The 24752-nt window shown below is 34.7% G+C and overlaps 2 protein-coding genes across 7 annotated transcripts in view; one reads left to right on the top strand and one right to left on the bottom strand.

Moving 5' to 3' along the window:
* LOC115695707 (dual specificity protein phosphatase 1) overlaps positions 1–13289 on the top strand; it is an 86558-nt gene extending 73269 nt beyond the window's left edge. For 2 of the 6 annotated variants that reach the window (XM_061117068.1, XM_030622775.2), the window contains exons 3-7: positions 79–202; positions 281–416; positions 516–636; positions 886–1031; positions 13036–13289. In XM_061117068.1, the coding sequence (XP_060973051.1) occupies positions 98–202; positions 281–416; positions 516–636; positions 886–1031; positions 13036–13067 (540 nt within the window). In that variant the 5' untranslated portion in view covers positions 79–97 and the 3' untranslated portion in view covers positions 13068–13289. Of the gene's footprint in view, positions 1–78; positions 203–280; positions 417–515; positions 637–885; positions 2060–12527; positions 12591–13035 lie in introns of those variants that run through there. The other 4 variants (XM_061117067.1, XM_061117065.1, XM_061117066.1 and 1 more) reach the window with 3 other exon arrangements.
* Positions 13290–19907: 6618 nt separating this feature from the next.
* On the bottom strand, positions 19908–23364 carry LOC115695796 (probable flavin-containing monooxygenase 1). Its single transcript, XM_030622881.2, has 5 exons — positions 22846–23364; positions 22498–22735; positions 21514–21689; positions 21040–21398; positions 19908–20501 (listed from the first exon to the last, which is right to left on the bottom strand). Exons 1-5 carry the CDS (start codon positions 23302–23304, stop codon positions 20156–20158), a joined length of 1578 nt encoding a protein of 525 aa, XP_030478741.1. The 5' UTR covers positions 23305–23364; the 3' UTR covers positions 19908–20155.
* Between the last annotated feature and the right edge of the window lie 1388 nt (positions 23365–24752).

Genomic DNA, 24752 nt, shown 5'->3' with positions numbered 1-24752 from the left:
TATTGTCTTGAGTGTTATTTGGGAATCTTTAATGTTCGATAAAAAAAATACATTTGTTCTTATTATTATTTGCTTTAGGAAGCTTTTTGGAGTACAAATGGAGTCACTGGATGAATCCCTAAGTAAATTGTCAGCAATGCGGCGAGTGATGGTTATGAAAAGATATTTACAAAAGGATAAAGTTCCTTCAAAAATTGAGGAGGTACTAAATTGTATGCATTTCTAGAAATTTTGTATTACTTGCAACTTGTAAGAGTTTCTAATTAAATTTCATTATCAGTGTCTCTTTTTGGGATCTCTTGAAGCTGCAAGAAACAAGAGTGAGCTGAAAGAGTTAAAAATTACTCATATTTTAACTGTGGCTCATTGTTTGGTGCCAATATATCCAGATGAGTTTGTTTACAAGATCATAAGTGGTATGAATTTCGTTTTTTTGACCTTCAATACTGTTCCTCAACATAAGTTATGGAAGATTTAAATTCAAAATTTTCTGATATTTTTTTAAATTAATGTAGTTGCTGATAAAGAAGATACAGATATTAAGCAGTTCTTTGATGAGTGTTTCAATTTTATTGACGAAGCAAAAAGAACAGGTGGTAGTGTGTTGGTTCATTGCGTGGTAGGAAAATCCAGAAGGTGATTCCCTTTCTATTAAAAGCCAATAATCCACTGCTTATTGGTTCATATGAAGGGTTAATCTGTTGTTAATAGTCCTTCATTGTTTATTACTTTTCATTTAAAATTGTGTTTCAATTGAATAATAATTTCATTTATATATACAACTCTTTTGTTCTTGCTGTATAACTTTTGTTGTCTAGAATTTATGTAACATGAAAAAGGAGTATATCACAGTGACTACATTCTGAACTTTCCTGTACATTGCAGCGCAACTATTGTCGTTGCATATCTAATGAGACAACATGGAATGAGCCTTTCTGAAGCCCTGAAGCTTGTGAGGAGTAAAAGGCCAATAGTTGCTCCGAATTCTGGTTTTCTTTCACAACTTAAGGAATTCGAAAAATCTCCTATTTGTAAGCATTTCTTTCCTTCTAACTTTGGTTTCAGCTCATATAAACCAATGTGATATCATGCAAATGGTGTTGTTCTTTTGGAAATTGAAACAGGTTTAGTTCTTAATCAGGATGTAGATTGTGATATGATATACATCTTAAAGAATATAAAATGAACCTTTGGCTGCCAATTTATGTTCAGTTCTATACCAGTCCACTGCATGATCTATATTTCTTGATGGTTGGGTCACCCTAGTAATTTATAAATATTCTTTGGAATTACAATAATGAGTGGTATAGATATTGAAGGAAAGGAGTATATCCAAGAAATTAATGTATAGTATTAGGGTTAGTACTAGTGCCTAGTGGTTACAGTTTGTATCCCACAGTGGACCATATTTAAAAAAAGTTGAAAGATATAGGGCTTTATGCAAAATAACACACTTTGAGTCTATTAATATGCTATAGATTACCTCTACAATTAGAGCCTATCCAAGTGCTATTTGTTGAGAAAAATGATAAAACTTCAAGCGCAGTGTAACACCCTACAAGCTAAGACACATTATGATGTTTTCTTAAGTACTGTGCTAGCCATTGTTAATCAAAGAGGTTTTGATTTGTGCTAACAACCATCTTACCATAAAGTCTGGTATGTGTATTTGTAACTCTAAAAAAATTTTAAGTAAAAAAAATAAAGATAATGAAAATTGGCATAAAAATAACATTTTACAAGAATAAATTAGTAACTTTTAAAAATTTTGACCATGAAAGTATTAATATTACAAAATACAAATTACAATGCTTGAATAGGTTTACCACTTCCAACTAAAATCAGATAATGTCTTCAATGTCTAAAAATATAAAAATTCGAAAAAAATTGGGAAAGAGAACACCTAGAGAACGAGCAACCATGAAAATAACGGCGATATTGATCCTCAAAAACATAAAAACTAAAAAAAAAAAACAAAAATCATAATAAATAACAAAATAAAATGACAAAAAAGAAAAGAAAAAAAAAACCTATATAGGGTTGGTAAACCAAGGCCACGAGGATACCCTCGACATGCTAGGGCACCCTCTCTATGTAGTGTTTCAATCTTTGGCCATTCATTTTGAATTTCCTCCCATAGGTTGGGTCTTCAACCTTAACAACACCATGTGGGAAGACAGTTTTCACATTATATGGCCCAGTCCATCGGGATCTCAGCTTCCCAGGGTGGAGATGAAGGCGAGTATCATAAAGATGCACTCGCTGATTTGGCTCAAATTCTTTCCTTAGGATCTGCTTTTCATCAGCTGCTTTCAATTTAGCCTTGTAGATCTTAAAGTTGTCATAAGCATCATTCCTTAACTCCTCAATTTTTGACAATTGAAGCTTACAATAAGGCCTGCCACATTGAGATCAAAATTTAAGCTTTTTACAACCCAGTATGCTTTATGTTCCAGTTCAACATGCAAATGGGAGGCCTTGCCATAGACTATTCTATAAGGAGACATGCTTAGTTGAGTTTTATAAGCAGTGCGGTATGCCCAGAGAGCATTTAGAAGTCTGGAAGACCAATCTTTGTGGTTAGGGTTAACAGTCTTTTCTACGATTTGCTTAATTTCGCGATTAGCTAACTCAACTTGGCCATTTATTTGTGGGTGATAAGGCAATGCAACCTTTTTAAGTACACCGTACTTTTGCATCAAATGCTCAAAAGAGTGGTTGCAGGAATGTATGCCGTGATCACTGATAATAGCTTGTGGTGTGCCAAAACGAGACAACACATTTTCTTTTAAGAATTTCACAATAGTTGTGTTATCTACATTTCGGCAGGGCACGACCTCAACCCACTTGGAGACATAGTCTATGACAAGGAGAATGTAAATGTAGCCAAAAGAAGGTGGAAATGGTCCCATTAAATCAATTTCCCAACAGTCGAAAATTTCTATTATGAGCATTGGGTTCAATGACATCATGTGTCGCTGGGACAGTGTACCTAATTCTTGGCACCTTCCACAAGACTGGCACAAATTATTAGTGTCTTTGAACAAAGTGGGTCCGTATAGACCACACTGTAAGATTTGGGTAGCAGTCTTTTAAAAGAAAAATGACCACCACATGCTTTGTTGTGGCAAAAGTTCAAGACACTAAAAATTTCACCATTTGAAAAGATATGGATCATCCTAGTCAAAGTTACAAACTTCGACTAAAAATGTACGTTTATCTTGTGCATTCCAAGAAGCTGGAAGCTCACTAGTCACTAAGTAATTTACAATATGAGTGTAGCATGGTAACTTAGTGACGGGATAGAGATGTTCATCAGGGAAGTCATCTCAGATGGCAGAGCCATTAACGAAATTAGAAAACTCAAGACGAGAAAAGTGGTTTGCTACCACGATTTCAACTCTTTTATTGTCCTTAATGGTCAAATCAAATTCCTGTAACAAAAAGATCCACCTAATCAAGTGTGCCTTAGCATCCTTTTTGGAAAGGAGATATTTAAGGGTAGAGTGGTCGGTAAAACCGCGATAGGGGAACCAATCAAATAGGAACGAAACTTGTCGAGTGCAAATACTACAGAAAACAACTATTTCTCAGTAGTAGAATAGTTCATTTGAGCATTATTAAGAATTCTACTTGCCTAGTACACGATGAAGGGCTTCCCTTCCCTTGTTGACCAAGGATGACCCCTACAGCGTAATTGCTAGCATCACACATGATCTCGAACGACAACTTCGAATCCGGTGGCTGAATGATAGGGGCAAAAGTGAGTTTGGTGATGAGTGTTAGGAAAGATTCCTCTCACTTGGGTGTCCAGTTGAACAACATATCTTTTACTAGGAAGTTCGACAAGGGATGAGTTATTGTCGAGAAAATCTGGAGGAACCTCTTATAGAATCCAACATTCCCAAGAAAGGATTGAACATCCTTAACAATATTAGGGGAGGGTAGCTTTGATATGAGTTCAATCTTGGATTGATCAACCTCAATTCCTCTTTGTGAAATAACATGCCCCAAGACTATGCCAGATGGCACTATGAAATGACACTTCTCCTAGTTGAGTACTAAGTCGTTCTATTTGCATCGTTTGAGCACAATTTCTAGATTAGGAAAGTTTGATTGGAATGAATCACCGAAGACTATCAAATCATCCATATATACCTCCATACAATTATCGATCATATCACTAAAAATAATCATCATGCATCGTTGAAAAGTGGTTGGAGCATTACACAGACCAAATGGCATACACCGTAGGGCATAAGTACCAAAATGACAAGTGAATGTGGTCTTTTTCTAATCTTCTAAAGCAATCTTAATTTGTCAGTACCCTGATTAACAATTGAGAAAGCTATAGAAATGATGACTCGCCACACGTTTCAAGATTTGTTCGATGAATGGAAGTGGGAAATGGTCTTTACGGGTGGTGGCATTTAATTTTTAATAATCAATGCACATGCACCAACCTATTATGATCTTAGTAGGGATGATTTCTCCCTTATCATTTGGTACCATTGTTACTCATGATTTCTTTAAGACAACCTTAGTTGGGCTAACCCACTTGCTGTTGGCAATAGGATAAAGTATCCCAAAATCCAAAACTGTCCTATTGCCGACAGCAAGTGGGTATTAAGGTTATCCTAAAGAAATCGAGAGTAACAGTGGTAACAAATGATAAGGGAGAAATCATCCTTACTAAGGTCATAACAAGTTGGAGCATGTGCATTGATTATAGAAAATTAAATGCCGCCACCCGTAAAGACCATTTCCTACTTCCATTCATCGAACAAATCTTGGAACGTGTGGCGGGTCATCCTTTCTATAGCTTTCTCAATTGTTAATCAGGGTACTGCCAAATCGAGATTACTTTAAAAAATTAGGAAAAGACAACAATCACTTGTTCTTTTGGTATTTATCCCTTCCAGTGTATGCCATTTGGTATGTGTAATGCTTGAACTACTATTCAGCGATGCATGATGAGTATCTTTAGTGATATGATCGATAATTGTATAGAGGTATATATGGATGGTTTGGTAGTTTTCAGTGATTCATTTGAATAAAGCCTTCTCAATTTAGAATCTGTGCTCAAACGATGTAAAGAGAAAGGCTTAATACTCAACTAGGAAAAGTGTCATTTCATGGTGCCATCTGGTAGTCTTGGGGCATGTTGTTTCACAAAGAGGAATTGAAGTTGATCAATTCAAGATTGAACTCATATCAAAGTCGCCTTTCTCCAATGCTGTAAAGGATGTTCGATCTTTTCTTGGGCATGATGGAATCTAGATTCTATAGGAGGTTCATCCAGATTTTCTCGATGACAACTCGTCATTTGTCGAACCTCTTAGCAAAATATGTGGTGTTCAACTGGACACCTTAGTGTGAAGATCTTTCAAAACACTTGTCACCAAACTCACTTCTGCCCCTGTCATTCTGCCACCGGATTGGAACTTGCCGTTCGAGATCATGTGTGATGCTAGCAATTACGTTATAAGCGCCGTCCTTGGTCAACAAAGGGAAGGGAAGCCCTTCGTCGTGCACGATGCAAGTAGAACTCTTAATAATGCTCAAATGAGCTATTTTACTACTGAGAAAGAGTTGCTTGCCATAGTATTAACACTCGACAAGTTTCGTTCCTATTTGATTGATTCCCTTATCACGGTCTTCACTGACCATTCTCCCCTTAAGTACCTCCTTTCCAAAAAGGATGTTAAGGCACACTTAATTAGGTGGATCCTTTTGTTACAAGAATTTGACTTGACCATTAAGGACAAGAAATGAGTTGAAAACGTGGTAGCGGACCACTTATTTCGTCTTGAGTTTTCTGATTCTGTTGATTGGCCCTGCCATTCGAGATGACTTCCCTAATGAACATTTCTATGTCGTTACTAAGTTACCATGGTTTGCTCATATTGTTAATTACTTAGTGACTGGTGAGCTTCCCGCTTCTTGGAATGCACAAAATAAACGTAAATTTTTAGTCAAGGTTCGTAACTTTGACTAGGATGATCCATATCTTTTCAAGTATTGCCCTGACCAAATGAGATGTTGCATTCCAGATGATGAAATTTTTAGTGGCTTGAACTTTTTCTATAACGAAGCATGTGGTGGTAATTTTTTTTTTTTTTTTTTTTTTTTTTTTATGAAATAGACTGCTGAAAAAATCTTACGGTGTGCTCTATACTGGCCCACTTTATTCAAAGACTAACAATTTCTGTCGATCTTGTGAAAGGTGCCAAAAATTAGGTGCACTGTCCTAACGACACATGATGCCATTGAACCCAATGCTTATAATAATATTCGACTGTGGGGGAATGATTTTACGAGATCATTTTTGCCTTCTTCTGGCTACCTTTACATTCTCCTCGCTATAGACTATGTCTCTAAGTGGGTTGAGGTCGTTCGTTGTCGACATGCAGATAACACAATTGTTGTGAAATTCTTAAAAGAATGTGTTGTCTCATTTTGGCACATCACGGGTTATTATTAGTGATCAAGGATCACATTTTTGCAACTACTCTTTTGAGCATTTGATGCAAAAGTACGGTGTACTTCATAAAGTTGCATTGCCTTATCATCCACAAACAAATGGCCAGACTGAGTTAGCTAATCGTGAAATTAAGCAAGTCCTAGAAAAGACAGTAAACCCTGACTGCAAAGATTGGTCTTCGAGACTTCTTGATGTTCTTTGGGCATACCGCACTGCTTACAAAACTCGGCTAGGCATGTCTTCTTATAGAATAGTCTATAGCAAGGCTTGCCATCTGTTTGTTGAATTGGATCATAAAGCATACTGGGTTATAAAAAACCTAAATTTTGATCTCAATGCGGCAGGCCTTAATTGTAAGCCTTACTTGTCAGAAATTAAGGAATTAAGGAATGGTGCTTATGACAACTTTAGGTTCTACAAGGCTAAATTGAAAGCGGCTCATGATAAGCAAATTCTAAGGAAGGAATTTGAGCCAAATCAGTGAGTGTATCTTTATCACACTCACTTGCATCTCCACCTTGGGAAGCTGAGATCCTAGTGGATTGGGCCATATGTTGTGAAAATTGTCTTCCCCACGGTGTTGTTGAGGTCAAAGACCCAACTGATAAGAAGAAATTCAAAGTGAATGGCCAAATACTGAAACACTACATAGAGAGGTTGCCCCAGCCTATTGAGTATATCATCGTGACTCAAGTGTACCAACCCTGAGTAATGTTTTTCTAATTTTGTATATAGGTTTGTTCTCTTTTTTCTTTTTATTTTTGTCATTTTATTTTGTTATTTGTTATCATTTTGTTAGATTTTATGTTTAGAGGATCAATATCGATGCCACCATGGTTGCTCGCTCTCCAGGTGTTCTCTTTTCCAATTATTTTTGAATTTCTATATTTTTAGAAATTGAGGACACTGTCTAACTTTAGCTGCGGGTGGTAAACATATTCAAGCATTAAAATTTGCATTTTGTCATATTAATACTTTTATAGTCAATTTTTTTTTAAATTGCTCATTTATGCTTGTAAAATCTTATTTTTAAGTCAATTTTTGCTATTTTTTTTTCTTACTTAGAATATTTTTAGAGTTATAAATGCACATGCCAGAATTTATGGTAAAATGATTCTTAGCACATATTTGTTTATAAAATATTTCAAGTTTAAATGTTCATATTAACGAGATTTGAGAAAATAACTTTTGAATTTGTATTGATGCTTAGAAATCGTTATAATTATTTTGGACATGGTACTAGGGTTTGATTGAATGGTGCTTTAAGTGATAAATTTTTTATAGAAATTTTTTATTAAGCAGCGTTTATGTAATTATTTTGTTTTTGAAAAAAAATACAAGAGCAACATTTTTTATCAATTTATCTAATATGTTGCATCTTGTTAAAAAAACACAAGAACAACAATTCTATCAATTTATCTAATATGTTGCCTCTTGTTAACAAAAAAAAAAAAAAAAAAGTTTGTGTTATTTAATTTTTCATTTGTTTTGGCTCTTAAAATAAATGTAAAAGATTGTTTGTTTTTGTTAAAAAATCCCGAGAAGCTGGTTTGTGGTACTATCTATGGTGGTTTGTCCAAATAATTCATAATTTATCTTTGTTTCAATATTTCTCTATATGTTTGTCCTAAAACTAATCTATCCATTTGAGTGTCCACTTTCAAATTTTTAACTCCATGAGTGAATACCTTAGCCATGAATAAATATTTTCAAAAACCTACGAGGCTAATGGAGTTGAGACTTCCACTTGGTGCATTTTTTGATGCATTTGTGTTATGGTTTGCGGTAAGAAGGTTCAGGTTTGGTGCACACACTCACAACTCTAGATTTATTCAAGATAAGTTTGTATAGTTCGTATTGGTTTGTTACTAACATTTTGCTTGAATGTTTGTATTAATTTTTAAATTTTTGACCTGAAAATATCATGTTGACATTATTTTTCTTTTTCGCTTGAATTGATAGAGATTAGCAATACGTTAGTTAGTTGGGAGTTGTGATAATGGCTCAAATTGATACATTATACACTTATTTATGCTCATATAATTAATATAAATTAAATATTCCTTATTTTTAATATTAAATTTGTTCAAGTGAAAATATTTAATTTATTTTACTTTTTGTGTTATTTTTCAAATTGAGGCGAAGTGGTAAAAAAAAATAGAAAAAGCCAAATTATTTATTTTTCATTTTTCTTCATTTGTTTCTTTGTCTCTTTCTTCCTTTTTTTTTTCTACTGGCGGGCCCCACCATTAGCTGATGCTTGTCAGCTTTGTCTCCCAGTCGCCATGCTAGTCGTCAGCTGCTGTCCCCTAACCACCAATCGCCTTTCATGAGGCATGTAGACGTTCCAATATTGGCATGATTTCACAGTATCTCAACTCAAATGAATTCACTCAAGGAGTCATCTAAATTTTAAGTTGAAAAAGAAAAGACAAATGACAAGAAAAGATGATCATCTTTCCTTTTATACTTAAAATTTCCAAATTCCACTATTCAATAGTGAATGGGAACTCGAACTCTTACTCTCAATGGAAATGCTTGAAGAACAAAAATAATTGTCTAGGATTGTAAAAATTGATGCCCATTTGGTAATTTCGAGAAAAACAGGCTTAATTCACGTCATTAAGTCAACCTCACACAAGTGTAAAGTTGACTTGGGGGACAAATGTTTACACTAAAAGTAGCTCTGATGACGTGCACATCAATATTTGACACGTGACAAGAAAGATAACATCTCAGAGTTGAGTAGTCTTGAGTCATAGGAAGTCGGCCTGGGAGGGGTCCCTAGCCATGTACCTAAGTTGACTTCGAGAACTCCAGAATGGAAGTTCAGACTTCGATAACTCATTTCCAACTCACTATCCCTCAATATTCTGTACTAGGAAGACATGGAGCAATTAAATACAGGCTTCGAGAGCTGAAATTACATAAAACTTCACCTTGAAAGTTAACTTAGGCACCTAGGATTTTACCTAGCGCCCAAGTTGACATCCTTGACTAGGGTTTCAGTTTCTAGGACCATCTTAGTGCAAATGAGTCAAACTTTGCAATGAGACATCAACTAGACATACCACAAACATATTTGACGCATCAAAATTAGATTCGGGGCTCGTTTGGCACAACTTTTGAAAAAGCGAAAGCTGCTTTTCAAAAAAGCTGTGACAAAAAGGTGTTTGGTAAGCAGTTAAAAAATAGCTTATTAAAGAAATTATGGAAAAGCTACAGCTAAAAGCTAAAGCTACTACAATCCAACTTTTAAAAAAAATCTATTTTAATTAAAAGACTACAATAAATTATTTTTACTAAAATTTTATTTAATTATTTATTATATATTATAAAAAAATAATATCAACCCGAGTTTTTTATAAACTACAATTTTTTCTTTTACAAGTGATAAAAATATAATTTAAAAGTATTAAAAATTATTTTTATCAAATGTATATAAATTTACACTATGGAAAAAAAATAATTAAAAATATGTAGAAAATAAAAAATTTTATGTAACATATTTTTTATATATATATTTGTGATTATAATGAACTAGATTAAAATATTATCATTATTATAATAGAATTTTAACAACTCGCAGTACTTTAAAATTTATAGTTTACCAAATATTCAACTCGATTTTTTTTACAGTTTTGCTACAGTTGCTTTTCCCCACAGCATAACTACAGCTGTTTTTTTCTACAGCACAGCTGTGCCAAACTGGCCCTTAGAGCAAGTTCATTTTCAAGCACCTGGGACCCCGAGCACCTGCCTTCCAAGTATCAGATTGACAATTCGATTTTTGCATTTTCTCCTTCATCAAACGGGGAAATAGGTACTTTCGAGGAATAAACAACACTTCCTACGTGTCAGAGGCAAGGCATAGTGCCTAGGTTGACATTTTGTCAACTTGGACCAATTTTGATGAATTTTTCGAGAGCTCTTATGAGCATCTTCTCCATTTTCAAAAAAGATTAAGATTTAAATATTTTTAGGGACCAAATAGAACCTTCGACGGGTCATAACTGGGGCCCAGCACGCAGGTTGACATATTGTTAACTTGTGCTATATCTAATGAAGTTCTCGAAAAAATGTTCTAGGAATTTTTTCTATCATCAGGAATAATGAAGATTCAAGAAAACTCAGGGAGAAAACTAGAAACCCGAGCCCTTCGAAATAGGGCCCAACACCTAGGTTGACTTGGTGCTGGGCCTAACGCCCAGGTTAATAATCAACCTACTGCGCTGCTGTCGATTGCTCAAATGCCAAAGTTGATTCGACCAATGAATCTAGAATGGAATAAAAATAGGGTAGGAGATCATGCCCTCAAGTCAAGAACCTTAGAATTATCAATACAAGATCTCAAGAGCTTAGGAATGAGTACCCAGCGCCTAGGTTGACAAATGACCTGTTCTGATTCTCTTTCGACCCTCTGTCTAGTTTTTCACAATAACTAAGATCTATGAAATTAGAGAATTTAAATTCACAATTTTATATTTCTCATTTCTAACATGGGAAATTCACTCAAAAATGAAGAATTTCGAGTGTTTTATTTCCGCAACACTAACATCTCCGGGAACTGGTGACCAACTTCGCTAAAACATAGAAAAAAATTTAGTGATGTCAAAATATCACTTAGGCATCTTAAAGTACATCCCTTGGACGTTTTATACTTATCCAACAACCAGGTTGACTTCATATGTCAACTCAGGCGCTGGATGTCAACTTGGGCGCTGGATGTTAACTTGGGCGTTGGGTTATGAACTGCCTTCACTAAAACAGTCATAACTCACTCAATATTGATTTGATTGACGCGATTCAATTTGCATTTCGAAGCTATTTCAATTCTCTATCAAGTCATGTCTCACACTTTAATTGCATATCTGAAGCTATCGACCTCAAATTTCACCCCAATGGAGTTACAAAAAATAAGCTATGGGTTACCCATAGCGGGACATGTTGGGTTTTGAAAAATGACCATCGCCACTAAGAGCTAATTTTTACCGTTACATCATCAATGGTCAAAAATATCTTTTTTGTATTTTTTCCTTATTTTTGTAGGCCTCCTTCACCTACAAAAAGAACGCTCCCTTAGCTCATTTTTCACATTCAAAAAATTACCCACAAGGTCAAAGAATCTCTCTGTAGTTTCTTTCTAGAAATCAGTGTTTAAACATTTAGTTTTTTTTTTTTTTTTTGTAATACCATCTTGTGAGAAATAAAAAATTGAAGTTGACGTAACTTCATTACTATCACGACATGGGAGTGAACTACTATAAATTTTGTATGTCTCTCTAAATTATATACTTACATTTATTATTCATCTTGCCAATCTAGCGAGCTAGTGTTGACCACTTTTTAGCATCAACAATTTCAATTAATTTTCAACAAGAATTCAACTAGGTTTTAAGGGGATTTGGAACCAAGATTAAGGTAAAGTCGCTAGCCTTTTTCTTTCCTTCAAATTTTGGATGTTAAGCATGATTTTTATGTGAAATGTAGGTTTTAGTTTCTGTGGTTTATGTTTGAGCTTAGAACTATTTTTCTTCATGCTTTTATGGTTAGAAATAGTTTGTATTGATGCTAGTTATTTAGTTTTCGTAGTTATTATAGCCAAGTTTGAGTTTTCAAAACTCAAAGTTTGGTCTCTAATGGTAGATTTTGATTCTTGATGTTTTTGATGCTTTTGAGTTGTGGATTATGTTTAGAATACCCTATATTGTATTTTTTGGATAATTTGGTAGGTTTTGTGCAAGTTTGGGGGTAGGATTTAAGTGTGAAAATTTGAGTTTTGACACTGGTGCAAAACAAGTTCCCGTTTGGTAGAAACCGACAACTGTGTATTCTTCGAGTGCCCAAAATTCTGAGCACTCGTTTGGTGATTCAGTCGCCCATTTAGGGTGATTTTCAGGAACCTCAATTTTTTTTTTTTTATTTTCTCGATATTTAAGGTATTGTCACCATATTTATCGATAATGAAATTTTAAATTATGAATTAAGTCTCCAAAAGTGTTTTAACGAGACACTTACCAGATTTACATTAATGTGACTTAAGGCCTCAGATCGTCGAGCAATTATTTCACTCAGGTTGATTAACACACCTGATTACGGAATTGAGGTAAGATTAATGTCAAGATGTACATGTTTAGTATGCATGTATTATGTTTTGCAAATTAGATAATATATCATGAAAAGCGGTATTGTGTGGTATTGGTGTATAAAGAGTTGCACTTGGATATTGACAATATATATATTAAGAAATATAGAATAACATATATTAACACTACCAACAGTAGTACGAATAAAATACTAATTGCAGTTTGGTATTATGGTTTATTATACTTATGGTATGGATTGACGACCAGAGTGTTGAGTAAAGGTTGGTAATATAGTCAATCGTACTATAGTTAAGAACGTTAGAGACTCAGTTATACGCGTTGAACGTGGGTAATAGATTAATGATAATTAGGTGTATGAGCGCCTAATTACATGTTAGACATATGCTGTATGTTTTATACTTTTATTACTGAGTTTATTGGCTCACAATTATATTTCATGTGCAGGTAAAGACAAAGCAAAAGCTGAGAAACAGTGAGGGGCAGGCTTAATGAATTGTACATATCCAGACGATTAAACCTGGAGGGTTTTGATCTTTGGGATAACACAAGCTTAATTTTGTTATCGCTAGGTGACACTTTTGATACTATGTATTTTGTAAATGTTTGAAAATTAGATTTCAGGATCCTATATTTGTAAATATTTTGTAATTGTGATATAAGTTGAGTAAAGTTTTAATAATTGTGAAATTTTTATTAAATACATTTTTTATTTTAAAAATTCTTTCATTAGCAAAGGTTAGCAGAGTAATTAAGAAAACACTGCAGTGTGCCCAAGTTAGCAGGGCGTTACAATTTGGTATCAGAGTTGTCAGGTTGTTATTTGAAGACTTGCTAGTAATGTATAATCATCACCAGAGACAAGCTTGACTCGCTGTTCAGTAAGTTTTTATGTGCTTTAGTAGTTCAAATCAAATAAACATGATTAAAAAAAAATATGATAGGAAGCATATTAGTAGTACAATAGATGCATAAGTGTTATGTTTGAGTTTACATGCGGTAATTAGTACACAATTATGATCATTGCTTGACCAATCTAACTTATGAATTCGCATGCTCGTCTTATAGGATGGACACTCAACAAAATAATAGAAGTTAGGCTGATATGGTAGAGGTTAGAGGTGGTCATGCTCGTGGTTGAGGTAAAAGTTGTTGGCAAGGTCGTGGCGACAGTAATGCAAATTTGCCATAGGCTTGCCAGATTGGGAGCATGGGTTTGGAAATGCAAGCCAGTCTATAGAGACAAGGTGAGAAGATACAAAGACTTAGTCAACAAGGTCCTCCTCTTGCACTTCCTCCTCATGCACCATTAGCTCTTGTTCCACTGTTGCCAGTTGAGCAACCTGCAGCTGGTAACTGAATGAAATCGTTGTATGAAAGGTTTCGGAGGCAGGGACCTCCAATTTTTCTGGGAGACCCAAATGTGATGAAGGCTATGTAGTGGCTGACTACCATGAATAGAATCCTAAATTTTATCGGAGTCACCAGTAATGAGTGGGTGACTTGTGCGACATTCCAGTTCCAGGAAGATGTCCTAGTATGATGGGAGATGGTATTTCTCACTCGTGACATAGCGACAATATCTTAGGATGAGTTCCAAGACTAATTAACACCAATTATTATAATGAGGTGGTACGTAGTACCAACTACCAAGAGATTAGAGTTTACTCAGTTTGTTCAAGAATTATCCATGTCAGTAACTGAGTACACCACTAAGTTTGATAGGCTTGCCATGTTGGCCTCTAGGATCATATCAAATGATTTTAATAAGAAAGAGAAGTACTTGGCATGACTATTTGCCAATATCAGACATGACCTACTGATTACAACTGATGACACCACCATATGTTGGAAAAGGCTCTCTGAGCTAAGGGTGCAATGGAATTCCTACATGAGCTGAGAGTGACTCAAGGTGTTAGTGGAGTTACTAATCCCCTACTTCCAATTTTGGTAGGGGCAGTGGTGATTCCTTTTTTGAACATAAAATAAAGGCTCCAGTGGAATCTAGTAGTGGCTTGAGCCAAAATAAGAGGTTTTGAGGGAACCAGTATCAGGGTGGTCGTCAAGGTGGCCCTAAAGACAGTTACACTAATCCGGAATGTTCAGTTTGTAAGAAACATCCTCTGGGGGAATTGAAAGGCAAGACATGTTTTCAGTGTGGTTTGATGGGATATAAGAGGGTCTGTCCCCAATTAAAGAAAGAAGAGCCTAAGAAGGAAGCAAAACCCACTCCAACTCGGGTATTTTCCATTGCAAATGCCGATGCTAAGGCTAGCCCGTCTGTGGTGACATGTCGACTCCTTGTTAACATCTCTTATTATTTTGTATCATTTTCTTTTGGAGCTACTTATTCTTATGTTGCTGCAAGAGTAATCGATAAATTGGATAAACCTTGTGACAGTTATGAATTAGGGTTTGGAACCTTACTGCCTAATGGATAATTAGTTATCTCCAAAAGGTAGATCAGGTGTATGCTCGTTAGAGTGGATGGTCAAGAGTTTAGTGCTGACCTAGTTGAGCTAGTCATAGTGGATTTCGACATTATTCTCGAGATGGATTTCCTGTCTAAGTATGCGGCTAGTATTAATTGTAAAAGGAAAATGGTAACCTTTCAGCCCAAATCCCAATTATTTCATTATTGAAAGCTAGAGGCCTATTACAAGATATATGCATAAGATTTGTAGCAGTTATGATATACATTAGCAGACTTGGATAGTTGGGCCACCACAATGCAAAATAGACTTTGTTATTGATTTAGCACTAGAAGCGGTTTCTAAGGCACTCTATAGAATGGATCCAGTTGAACTTAAGAAACTGAAGCTACAACTTCATGGGATGTCTTATCTTGGGTTTACCCCACCCAGTGTGTCTCCATGGGGAACTCCAGGGCTGTTTGTGTAAAAGATTGATGGATCGCTTCGTTTGTGTACTGATTATCAAGAACTGAATAAGTTGACGATCAAGAATAAGTATCCTCTGCCTAGAATCAACGATCTTTTTGACAAGCTTTTGGGGAAGGCAGTTTTCTCCAAGATTGACCTTCGCTCGGGTTATCATCGATTGAGGATCAGGGAGGAAGACATTCCGAAGACTGCTTTTCAACCATTGTGAATTCTTGGTTTTGTTTTTCAGGCTAGCCAATGATCTTGCAACTTTCATGGATCTCATGAATAAGGTGTTTAAGGAATTCCTTGATAAATGTGTTATAGTGCTTATCGATGATATTCTTGTATACTCTCTGTTAAGCGAAAATTTCACATTTAGAACATTAAAAATAAATATAAAATACAATTTTACATATGCCAAATTTATAGCATAAGAGTTTATTAATTTAAGTTCGATCCATCCAAGATTATAAGAATAATATCTTAATTACAATCTTTTTGTTTAAAGAAAATACCTTTTGATTTCAATTACGGTGATATTAAATATTTTGAAATAATTTTGGGCAAACTGGGGTGAATTTAGACTTGTAGCTGAACTCACTAATTTTGGCTAACTGAGCTGCTTACATACCTTCTTTGTGAAGGATCAAGCCACTTGTAGTTCGAAATATGGTATTTTTTGAATTTGAATATAAGAATTCTGGTACATGACTGCTTTCAGAAATTCTTTGCTTTTTGAAAATTTAGAAAAATTCCTAGGTAGATGATCTTTTAAGGAATATTGAGATTTGTGTTTTATACTATTTTGCAGTATTGACGACTGCACTTAGTTTTAGCTACTAAGTTGTCTACATATCATTTTTTAGGAATCAAATCGAACGTATTTCAAACTGTTTTTTGTGACGCTTTGTTAATTAAGAGGTAAATAACTTCTTTAGAATGCCATTTAATTTATTATGGCTTTGAATTTTAGTGCACTTTTGAATCACTAAAGCAATTTCAAGCCTCCAAAACTTTCCATCCAAGAACCACTAAAGCTAGAGTTGAAACCCTTGCCAAGTCATCTAAATACACTTATTTGGGGGAGAACGAAATGCTGCCAGCTATTATATCAGCATGGTTGGAGGCTGAAGCTGAAAGTTCATTGCTAGAAATGTTAAAAAAGCATAGGAGAGCAATTGGGTGGACTATGGCTGACATAAACGGCATTAGCCCAACAATTTGCATGCACAAGATACTCTTGGAAGCTGACTTTAGTAACTCCATTGAGCAGCAATGAATGTTGAATCTTGTTATGAAGGAAGTGGTGCGAAAAGAAGTAATAAAATGGCTAGATTATGGTATTGTGTACCCAATTTCAAATAGTTCATGGGTTAGCCCTATTTAATGTGTGCCTAAGAAAGGCGAAGTCATGGTGGTGGCTAATGAGAACAATGAATTGATTCCTACTAGAACCGTGACTGGTTGGAGGGTGTGCATGGATTATCAAAAGCTGAATAATGCTACTCAGAAGGATCATTTCCCGCTGCTATTTATTAACCAAATGCTGGATCGTTTGGCGGGAAAAGAATTTTATTGCTTTCTTGATGGTTATTTGGGTTAGAAGTAGATTTCTATAGCATCGGACATCTATATGGTTCAGCCATCAAAAGGCACTAGAGTTACTTTTCTCTGTCAAACCAGATTACAAATAGCTCAAGGTGTTTGGGTGTCTTTGCTACCCTAATCTAAGACCTTACAACAAAAATAAAATTTTGTACAAGTCAACAGCATGTGCCTTTCTTGGTTATACTTTGTCTCATAAAGGCTACAAGTGTTTATCAAAAGAAAAGAGACTGTATATCTCAAGAGATGTAGTGTTTGACGAGTTTAAGTTTCTTTATGCTACTACTATTAAATTATCTCAACACACCAGTCCCATGTCTTTATCTTTGAGTCCTGGCATTCGACTTGTGTTACCTAATGCCCATCTCCCCATCCCTACTCCCAATATCACTCTTTCTCCATCTCCATCTCCATCTACGTCCCCTCAAACCAGCATTACCAATCTTGTACATGCTCTTGCTCAGATTGTCAATGTCAAACCTAAACTACCAGCTGTTGTACGACACCACTGCTATTGTTCTAGAACAAAATGATCCTACTATTATTAATAACACTACTATTGATTTTCCTGTTACCACTAACAATGCTCCTGCAGCTTCTTAAGTTGCTCTTGCTACTTCAACACATCCTATGACCACTCGATTAAAAGCAGGTATTTGAAAGCCTAAAGCTTATTTAGTGTTTTGGGAACCAAAAACTATCAAATAGGCTTTGCAAAAACCTCACTGGTTCAATGTCATGTCTACTGAAAACAAGGCTCTTATCAGAAACAAAACCTGGGATCTTGTTATTTTACCACCTAACAGAATTCATATTGGATGCAAGTGGGTTTACAGAATCAAGTATAATGCAGATGGCAGTGTCAGTAGACTAAAGGAAAGATTAGTTGCAAAGGTTTTCACCAACAAGTTGGCTTTGATTTCTCTGAAACTTTTAGTCCAGTTGTCAAACACATCACCATCAGGGTTGTCTTAACTATTGCTGTTACAAAAGGGTGGGCAATCAGCTAGACATCAATAATGCATTTCTCAATGGTGATCTTCAAGAGGAAATCTATATGGTTCATCCACCTAGGTTCGTTAACCCTCAATTTCCTGACAGAGTTTTTAAACTCAACAAGGCCATTTATGGTCTTAAATAGGCTCCTAGAGCCTGGTTTGCAAAACTCTCTACTATTCTTCTTGAATATGGATTTCAATTCTCCAAATTAGATCCATCATTATTCATTAAAGCCAACTCTACCAGATGTATCTATGTGCTTGTCTATGTTGATGACATACTCATCATGGGGAGTGATGACTGTTTAGTTGATTCTCTTGTCACTGAACTCAACACTAGATTTGCTCTTAAAGATCTTGGATTAGTGTACTACTTTCTAGGGATCCAGGTTACTAGAACTGCAGCAGGAATCCATCTCACACAAACAAAATATCTCCAAGATCTCTTAACCAAAGCTGGTATGAAAAATGTCAACACTCAATCCACACCAATGAACAGTGGTTTAAAGTTGTCTAATTATGGTAGTGAACCTGCTCTAGATACAACTCTTTACAGGTCCATTGTAGGGGCACTCCAATATGCCACCATCACAAGACCTGAACTTTTCTATTGTGTTAATAAAGTGTGCCAATACATGCAAACTCCTCTACTTTCTCATTGGACTGCAGTTAAGAGAATATTAAGGTACATTGCAGGTACTCTAGACTATGGTCTCCACATTAAACTAGCTCACGACTTTGCCTTGGATGTGTTCTGTGATGCTGAGTGAGCATCAGACTTAGATGATCGAAAATCAACTACATGCTACTGTGTGTACTTTGGAGGTAATCTCATTGCTTGGAAATCCCAAAAATAGGTTACCATATCTCGATCATCAATAGAGGTTGAGTTTCGAAGCCTTGCCAGTGCTGTTAACTGAAGTTGTATGGATTCAATCACTATTGCAAGAACTTCAAATTCGAAATCCTGCATCTCCATCTGTGTGGTGTGACAGCCAAAGCACAGTTTTGTTGGCTACCAACCTTGTTTTGCATGCTCGAACAAAGAATATTGAAATTGATCTATACTTTGTTCGAGACAAAGTTCTCCAACAGAAAATTCAGGTTAAACATGTCCCTGCATCTGCCCAACTTGCTGATTTCTTCACCAAGCTTATCAGCAGCACCAAGTTCAATGATTTCAGGTCCAAACTCAGTGTTATTTCTCTTGCCACATTGAGTTTGAAGGGGTTGTGAAGGGAGTTTAGTTAGTTAATTCTGTTAGTACTGTTGAGCTGTGTTTGTCTAGACAGTTAGGTTATTAGTTAGGAATTAGTTACTGGTTAGTTGTTATTCGCTGTGTATATATAACCTCTTGTAAATTTACTCTTTCTCTCTTCAAAACTTTCTTCTCTCTTTCTTTTGAAACTCACAAACGCTGTATCTTGTCTCTTCTTAGTTCTTCTTCTTCTTCTTCTTCTTCTTCTTCTTCTTTTTTTCTGCAATTTGGAGGAATGGATTAGGTGGGTTGGGGGGAATTTTTATGTCTTCTTTATTTTGGGGAAATTATATACTTGGATTTTCGTATCAGCTATTTTAAAATCTAGATTTACTTGGTGATGGCATTGGAGGATCAGCTTTGCTTTTGGTGAGTGTAATTAAAAAAAAAAAAACATGCTTAATTATCATTCAGCATAGAGAACAAGATACCTGTAAAAATTTAAGGAGAGTAATTCCTCTTACAGTTTGTAATTGAACATGTTATGTACACTGTTACAAACAGTGCATCAAATCATAATAGACTCACATCAAATATGATACCTCTGGTAATACAACTCATCACCATAGTGCATGTACAAATAACGTTTCTTTATTTGATAAAATAAAAGCATAAGCTTAATTACACTAACCTTACTTATATAATTCTCACATAAATTACCATTTATCTATAATCTGACCCACTCAAATTTATTGAATCAAAGGGTTAAAGCCAATTATTCTTATAGAATAGCAATTATTTAACAAGGATCCCTATGAGTGAGTTGAGAATTTACCTAATGTTTTCCCCCAACAAAATATCAGACAACTAATATTACTGGATTAGGGTAGGTCAGCATAATCTGCTGGTCCATATGGCTGAAAATATTCAGCCAAAACTCCTTTCTTTCTTTTAGTTTCACATCTCATATCCTTCAACAATTGGTCATTGTACCATATATTTACAGTACCAATACAAGATCTCCTAACATACTTTCCATTGTATAATTTCATATTATTTTCCCACATTGTCACTTCTTTCTCCATCTCTCCTATGCTAGGTAGTTCAAACTTCTCTCCAAGGTAATGTGCTAGCCATTGACATCTAATCTGAGAGGTTAGTAAATTGGAGAAGCCTTCTGCATATCCTATTATTGCTAGCTGTGGTATTCTTGGATGAATTACCTGCCTGGAAATGTTAGACAAAGATGTTAAGAATTTATGGAAGCCTACTTTTGCAAAAGGCTAATTAAAAATTTTGTCCCCTGAACTTTGACATGTACCAAATCATATCCCAAATCATATCCCTTGAACTTTTAAGGTCGTTAAAAACGTCTCCTGAACTATTGAGATTGTTGGATTTAAGGACTTTTGTCTAATTTTAGTAAAAAAATTTAACATGGATGAAAGTTTAGGGGCATAATTTAGTACATTTCAAAGTTCGAAAGGCATGATTTGATATATATCAAAGTCTGGGGAGCTTGGTTTAGTACATAAACAATCACCGAAATAGTAAAATTGACTGAAATTAGACAAAAGTCTTTAAATCTAACAATCTCAATAGTTTAGGGGTATTTTTAATGACCTTAAAAATTCAGGGGCATGATTAGGTACATGTCAAAGTTCAAGGAGAAAAAATCATAATTAGCCATAAATATTACCAAAATAAGGCTACTGTGCAAAATGACTGAAAAAGTATTTTGCTAAACATGATCTTTAGTAATGACCTATAGAGAGGAACCATTGAAGAAGGTGATCCAGTAATGTGGTTTTGGAAGATTGGAGAGCTAAACATGTTTTTTAGCTTTAGATCACCTCTGTAACCTGTAGCTAGAATCACAATATCCGTTTTCAATGGCTGAGATTCTCCTTCAATGATCAAACCTTCTTTACAGAAGCTAATGCTTTGAGATTTCTTAATGACAATGCTTCCTTGTTCCACTTTTTTGAAGAAGTTTTCGGGTAGCATAGATACTCTACATGAGGAAATGTCTTGAAAAAAGCTGTTTTGAGGTACCATACCATACTTTTTCAATGGAAGTTTCCATCTAAGATAGCTCTCAGCAAATTTTGAGATTCCCCATCTCTGAAAAATAAAAAAGAATGAAAAAAACAGAAACATCAGAATAGAATTGTTAGTAGTTGATTGTTTTTATTTTGTTGGGATGCTTTAGTTCAATTGGCAGTGATTATTAAGTTACCAAGGGTGAAAGTAAAGTGGCCAGTATGCTTAGAAGGAATGTTTCTCCAGGCTTGTGAACCAAAAGCTCCGAAAATCGATTAAAGTAGAGGAGACCAAAATGCAGACCCCATAAACTGGCACTAGGGAGAAGCCAGTGGGAAGTCCTATGAATCATAATGCAGGGATATTCAACTCCTGTTTATACAAAATAAAAATAAAAAAGGAAAATTTAGGACATAGATTAGCCAACCATTATGAGATTTGAAAGTTTAAACTATGAGAATTATCAAATGAAAAAGGCTTAGGTAGAAGTAGAACAGAATTCTTAACACACTTCAAATGTGTAATGTAGTATTCAAACACAATCAGACCTGTCCTTGAAGCATCAGTAATTTTAAATTCTCAATCAATTAAATTTATTAAGAGTGTGTTGTAACACTTTTTTGTTTTTTTTAATTAAATTAGAGAAAATATTTTCAAAAATTATGTTATAAAATTGTTTTCACTTTTAAATTTAAAAAATTAGAACTAAAATTTGAAAAAAAAAAAATCGCTTTCAAGTTTTTTTTTAAATGGATTGTTTATAGTCTATTTGTATTGTCTTTCATCAATATTTTGGACCCCAACCCCAACCTTGGACCCGACACTGGACTTGGACTCAGATTCCAAACTTGACTCCGGACCAGGACTCGACCCCGAACCCAAACTCGAGCCCCGCCCAACCCGTCAGACTCAAACCTACTTTTCTAACACCAGTTTCTTATTCCTCACTTAAATAAAAACAAAAAACAAAATAAAATTTACAAAATAGACTTTTGTCTTTTGTTTTTAAAATTAAAAACAAAAATAATTATAGAACATATTTTGGTTTTTCAAAAACAAAAATTTTACTTTCACATTTGTGATTTAAAAATTACACAATAAAAGTGTTATCAAACGTTGTTTTGAAAAAAATTAAAGGTGTTAATGGAATAAAAATGATGAAGATAATCATCATAATTACCATTTGTCTTTGCACATTCTGCTGCTATGTCCACTGCAGATTTTTGAGAACCAACAATAGTAACTCTTTTTTTTCTGATCATTTCAATACCCTTGTCACTATCCATAGCAGAGTAATCCATGGAATGCATCACTTTACCACTGAACACCTCAGGTCCTTGATTTGGAGGGAACTCTGGGATGTTTGGTACTCCACTGAATCTCCCAATACAAAGGATTACAAACTTAAATTGATAGACCTGACCAATAAGAGAAAAAAAAATAATAAGACAGACAGTTTAAAAGCAAGTTTTGGAGATGACTTTGTATTTTAATGAGAACACTTTTCACATGTTAATTTCATATGTACCTCAGTTGAGCAAGTTTTGGTGTCCTGTACCACAACATGCCATTTCCCTTTGGACTGAAATGGCTTGCCTGTTCCACCCCACAAATCCCAACTCTCCATCTCTTCATAGGATTCTCCATTGACATAATCCAAACTAAGGACTTTTGAGTTGAACTTTATGTAAGGAAAAAGATTAAAGTGTTTAGCATAAGATTGAATATACTCCAACACTTGATTGTGCCTAGGAAAAACGTCTTCTACTGAAGAAGGCCAAGGAAAATCTGAGAACTGGTAAGATTCTTTAGCATTTTGGAGCCTGGTGGACTCTATAGTGTGATTCCAAAGCCCTCCAACACTTTCTTCTGCTTCAAACACAATCGGATTAAAGCTCTTTTCTAAAACATATTTGCAGGCAGCAAGGCCACTTGTTCCTGCTCCTATAATGGCTATATTTCTTTCCATTTTTTGTAATGAAAACATATGCTTTGGTGAAGAGACAATAATTGCCTTATAATATATATTGAGGAACTATTATGGCCCCGACCAACACACCCGGTCCCCCTAATAGTGTATAGATAAAATTGGATCACATCCAATCCAATGGATTTGGACCCATCCAACCCAATCCAATTATTTATTGGATATTAGATTTTTCCATCTGATCCAATCCAATTGAATTGAGTCATCCGATCCGATGGATGTATTGGATTGGATCGGTTCCATCCATTGGATGCTTTAACTGGTTTTTTATTAGATTGGATTGGATCCAATCAATGGATCCTATGGATGAATCTAATCCATTTTAACCACTATTTAGGCTAATTTCATTAAAAAAAAATATATATGAAAAAACATAATTTAAAACCTAATAATCTAACATAGATACTAAAATAATATATAAAATATTAAATAAAATAATTAAATATATAAAATTATAAATATTAAATATGATTGGATGGACATTGGATGGTATTGGATTGGATTGGATCGGTTATCTATTGGATCGAATGTCTCATCCAACATCCGATCCGATCCAATTGGATTTTTAAAATTTGCATCCGATCCGATCCAAGTATGATTGGATATCCGATTCTATTGGATCGGTTGGAATTGGATCAGTCAGTTGGAATTGGATTGGATGACTTTCTGCACACCCCTAGATAACAATTGCTATATTGATAAAAGAGTTTTTAGCGGCTAAATATTTTCAACTGCTATTTTACTTACATTTAACTTTTTAAGCTCAAATTTTAGTAGTATAATTTTCAAACTATTGAACTAATAGAAAATAAGATGTTATTCAATTAAGTGACACACATATAAGAGTATATACATAAACAATCTATATTGACAGTTAACTGTGAAAATTGAATAACATCATAATTTTGCTATACCTTTAAAGTTAAGTACAAATAAAATAATAGTTAACAAGGTGAAAGACGTACAAATTTCTATTGATAAAAATAATTGTAATTTTGTGGCCCCTCTCCTCTCCAAAAAAAAAACAAATATACAGCAGCTGTTATCTATAGACTGTTGTTTTGTGGTGGATGACTATTAGAGAACTACGCATATGTATAATGTATTATGTAGTGTGCAACACCATCACGAGGAGGTGGTCCCTTCCAAGTAATTACTAATTAGTAGTTTTCATGAAATTAAAACCGAAACTTTATTATTATAATATCTGGTGGTGTTGACCATTACCAATTCTCAATTTTAAAGTGATTTAAATATAAATGTTGCTTATTCTCAACAAAGAAAAAAATATAAATATGTTGTTCCTGCACGAAATTAAGTGTATGTTTAGCATCATAATTAAAAAAATTGTTTTTTATTCATATTTCTAAAAATAATTTTTTGAAAACAATACCAAATATGCTCTAAGGGTCTCCATTTTACTCTTATTATTAGATAAATACTAAGAG

Source organism: Cannabis sativa, chromosome 6, assembly GCF_029168945.1.
Source record: "Cannabis sativa cultivar Pink pepper isolate KNU-18-1 chromosome 6, ASM2916894v1, whole genome shotgun sequence".
In the NCBI taxonomy this organism is placed as follows: Eukaryota; Viridiplantae; Streptophyta; class Magnoliopsida; order Rosales; family Cannabaceae; genus Cannabis; species Cannabis sativa.
This window is presented reverse-complemented; position numbering and strand designations above follow the sequence as displayed.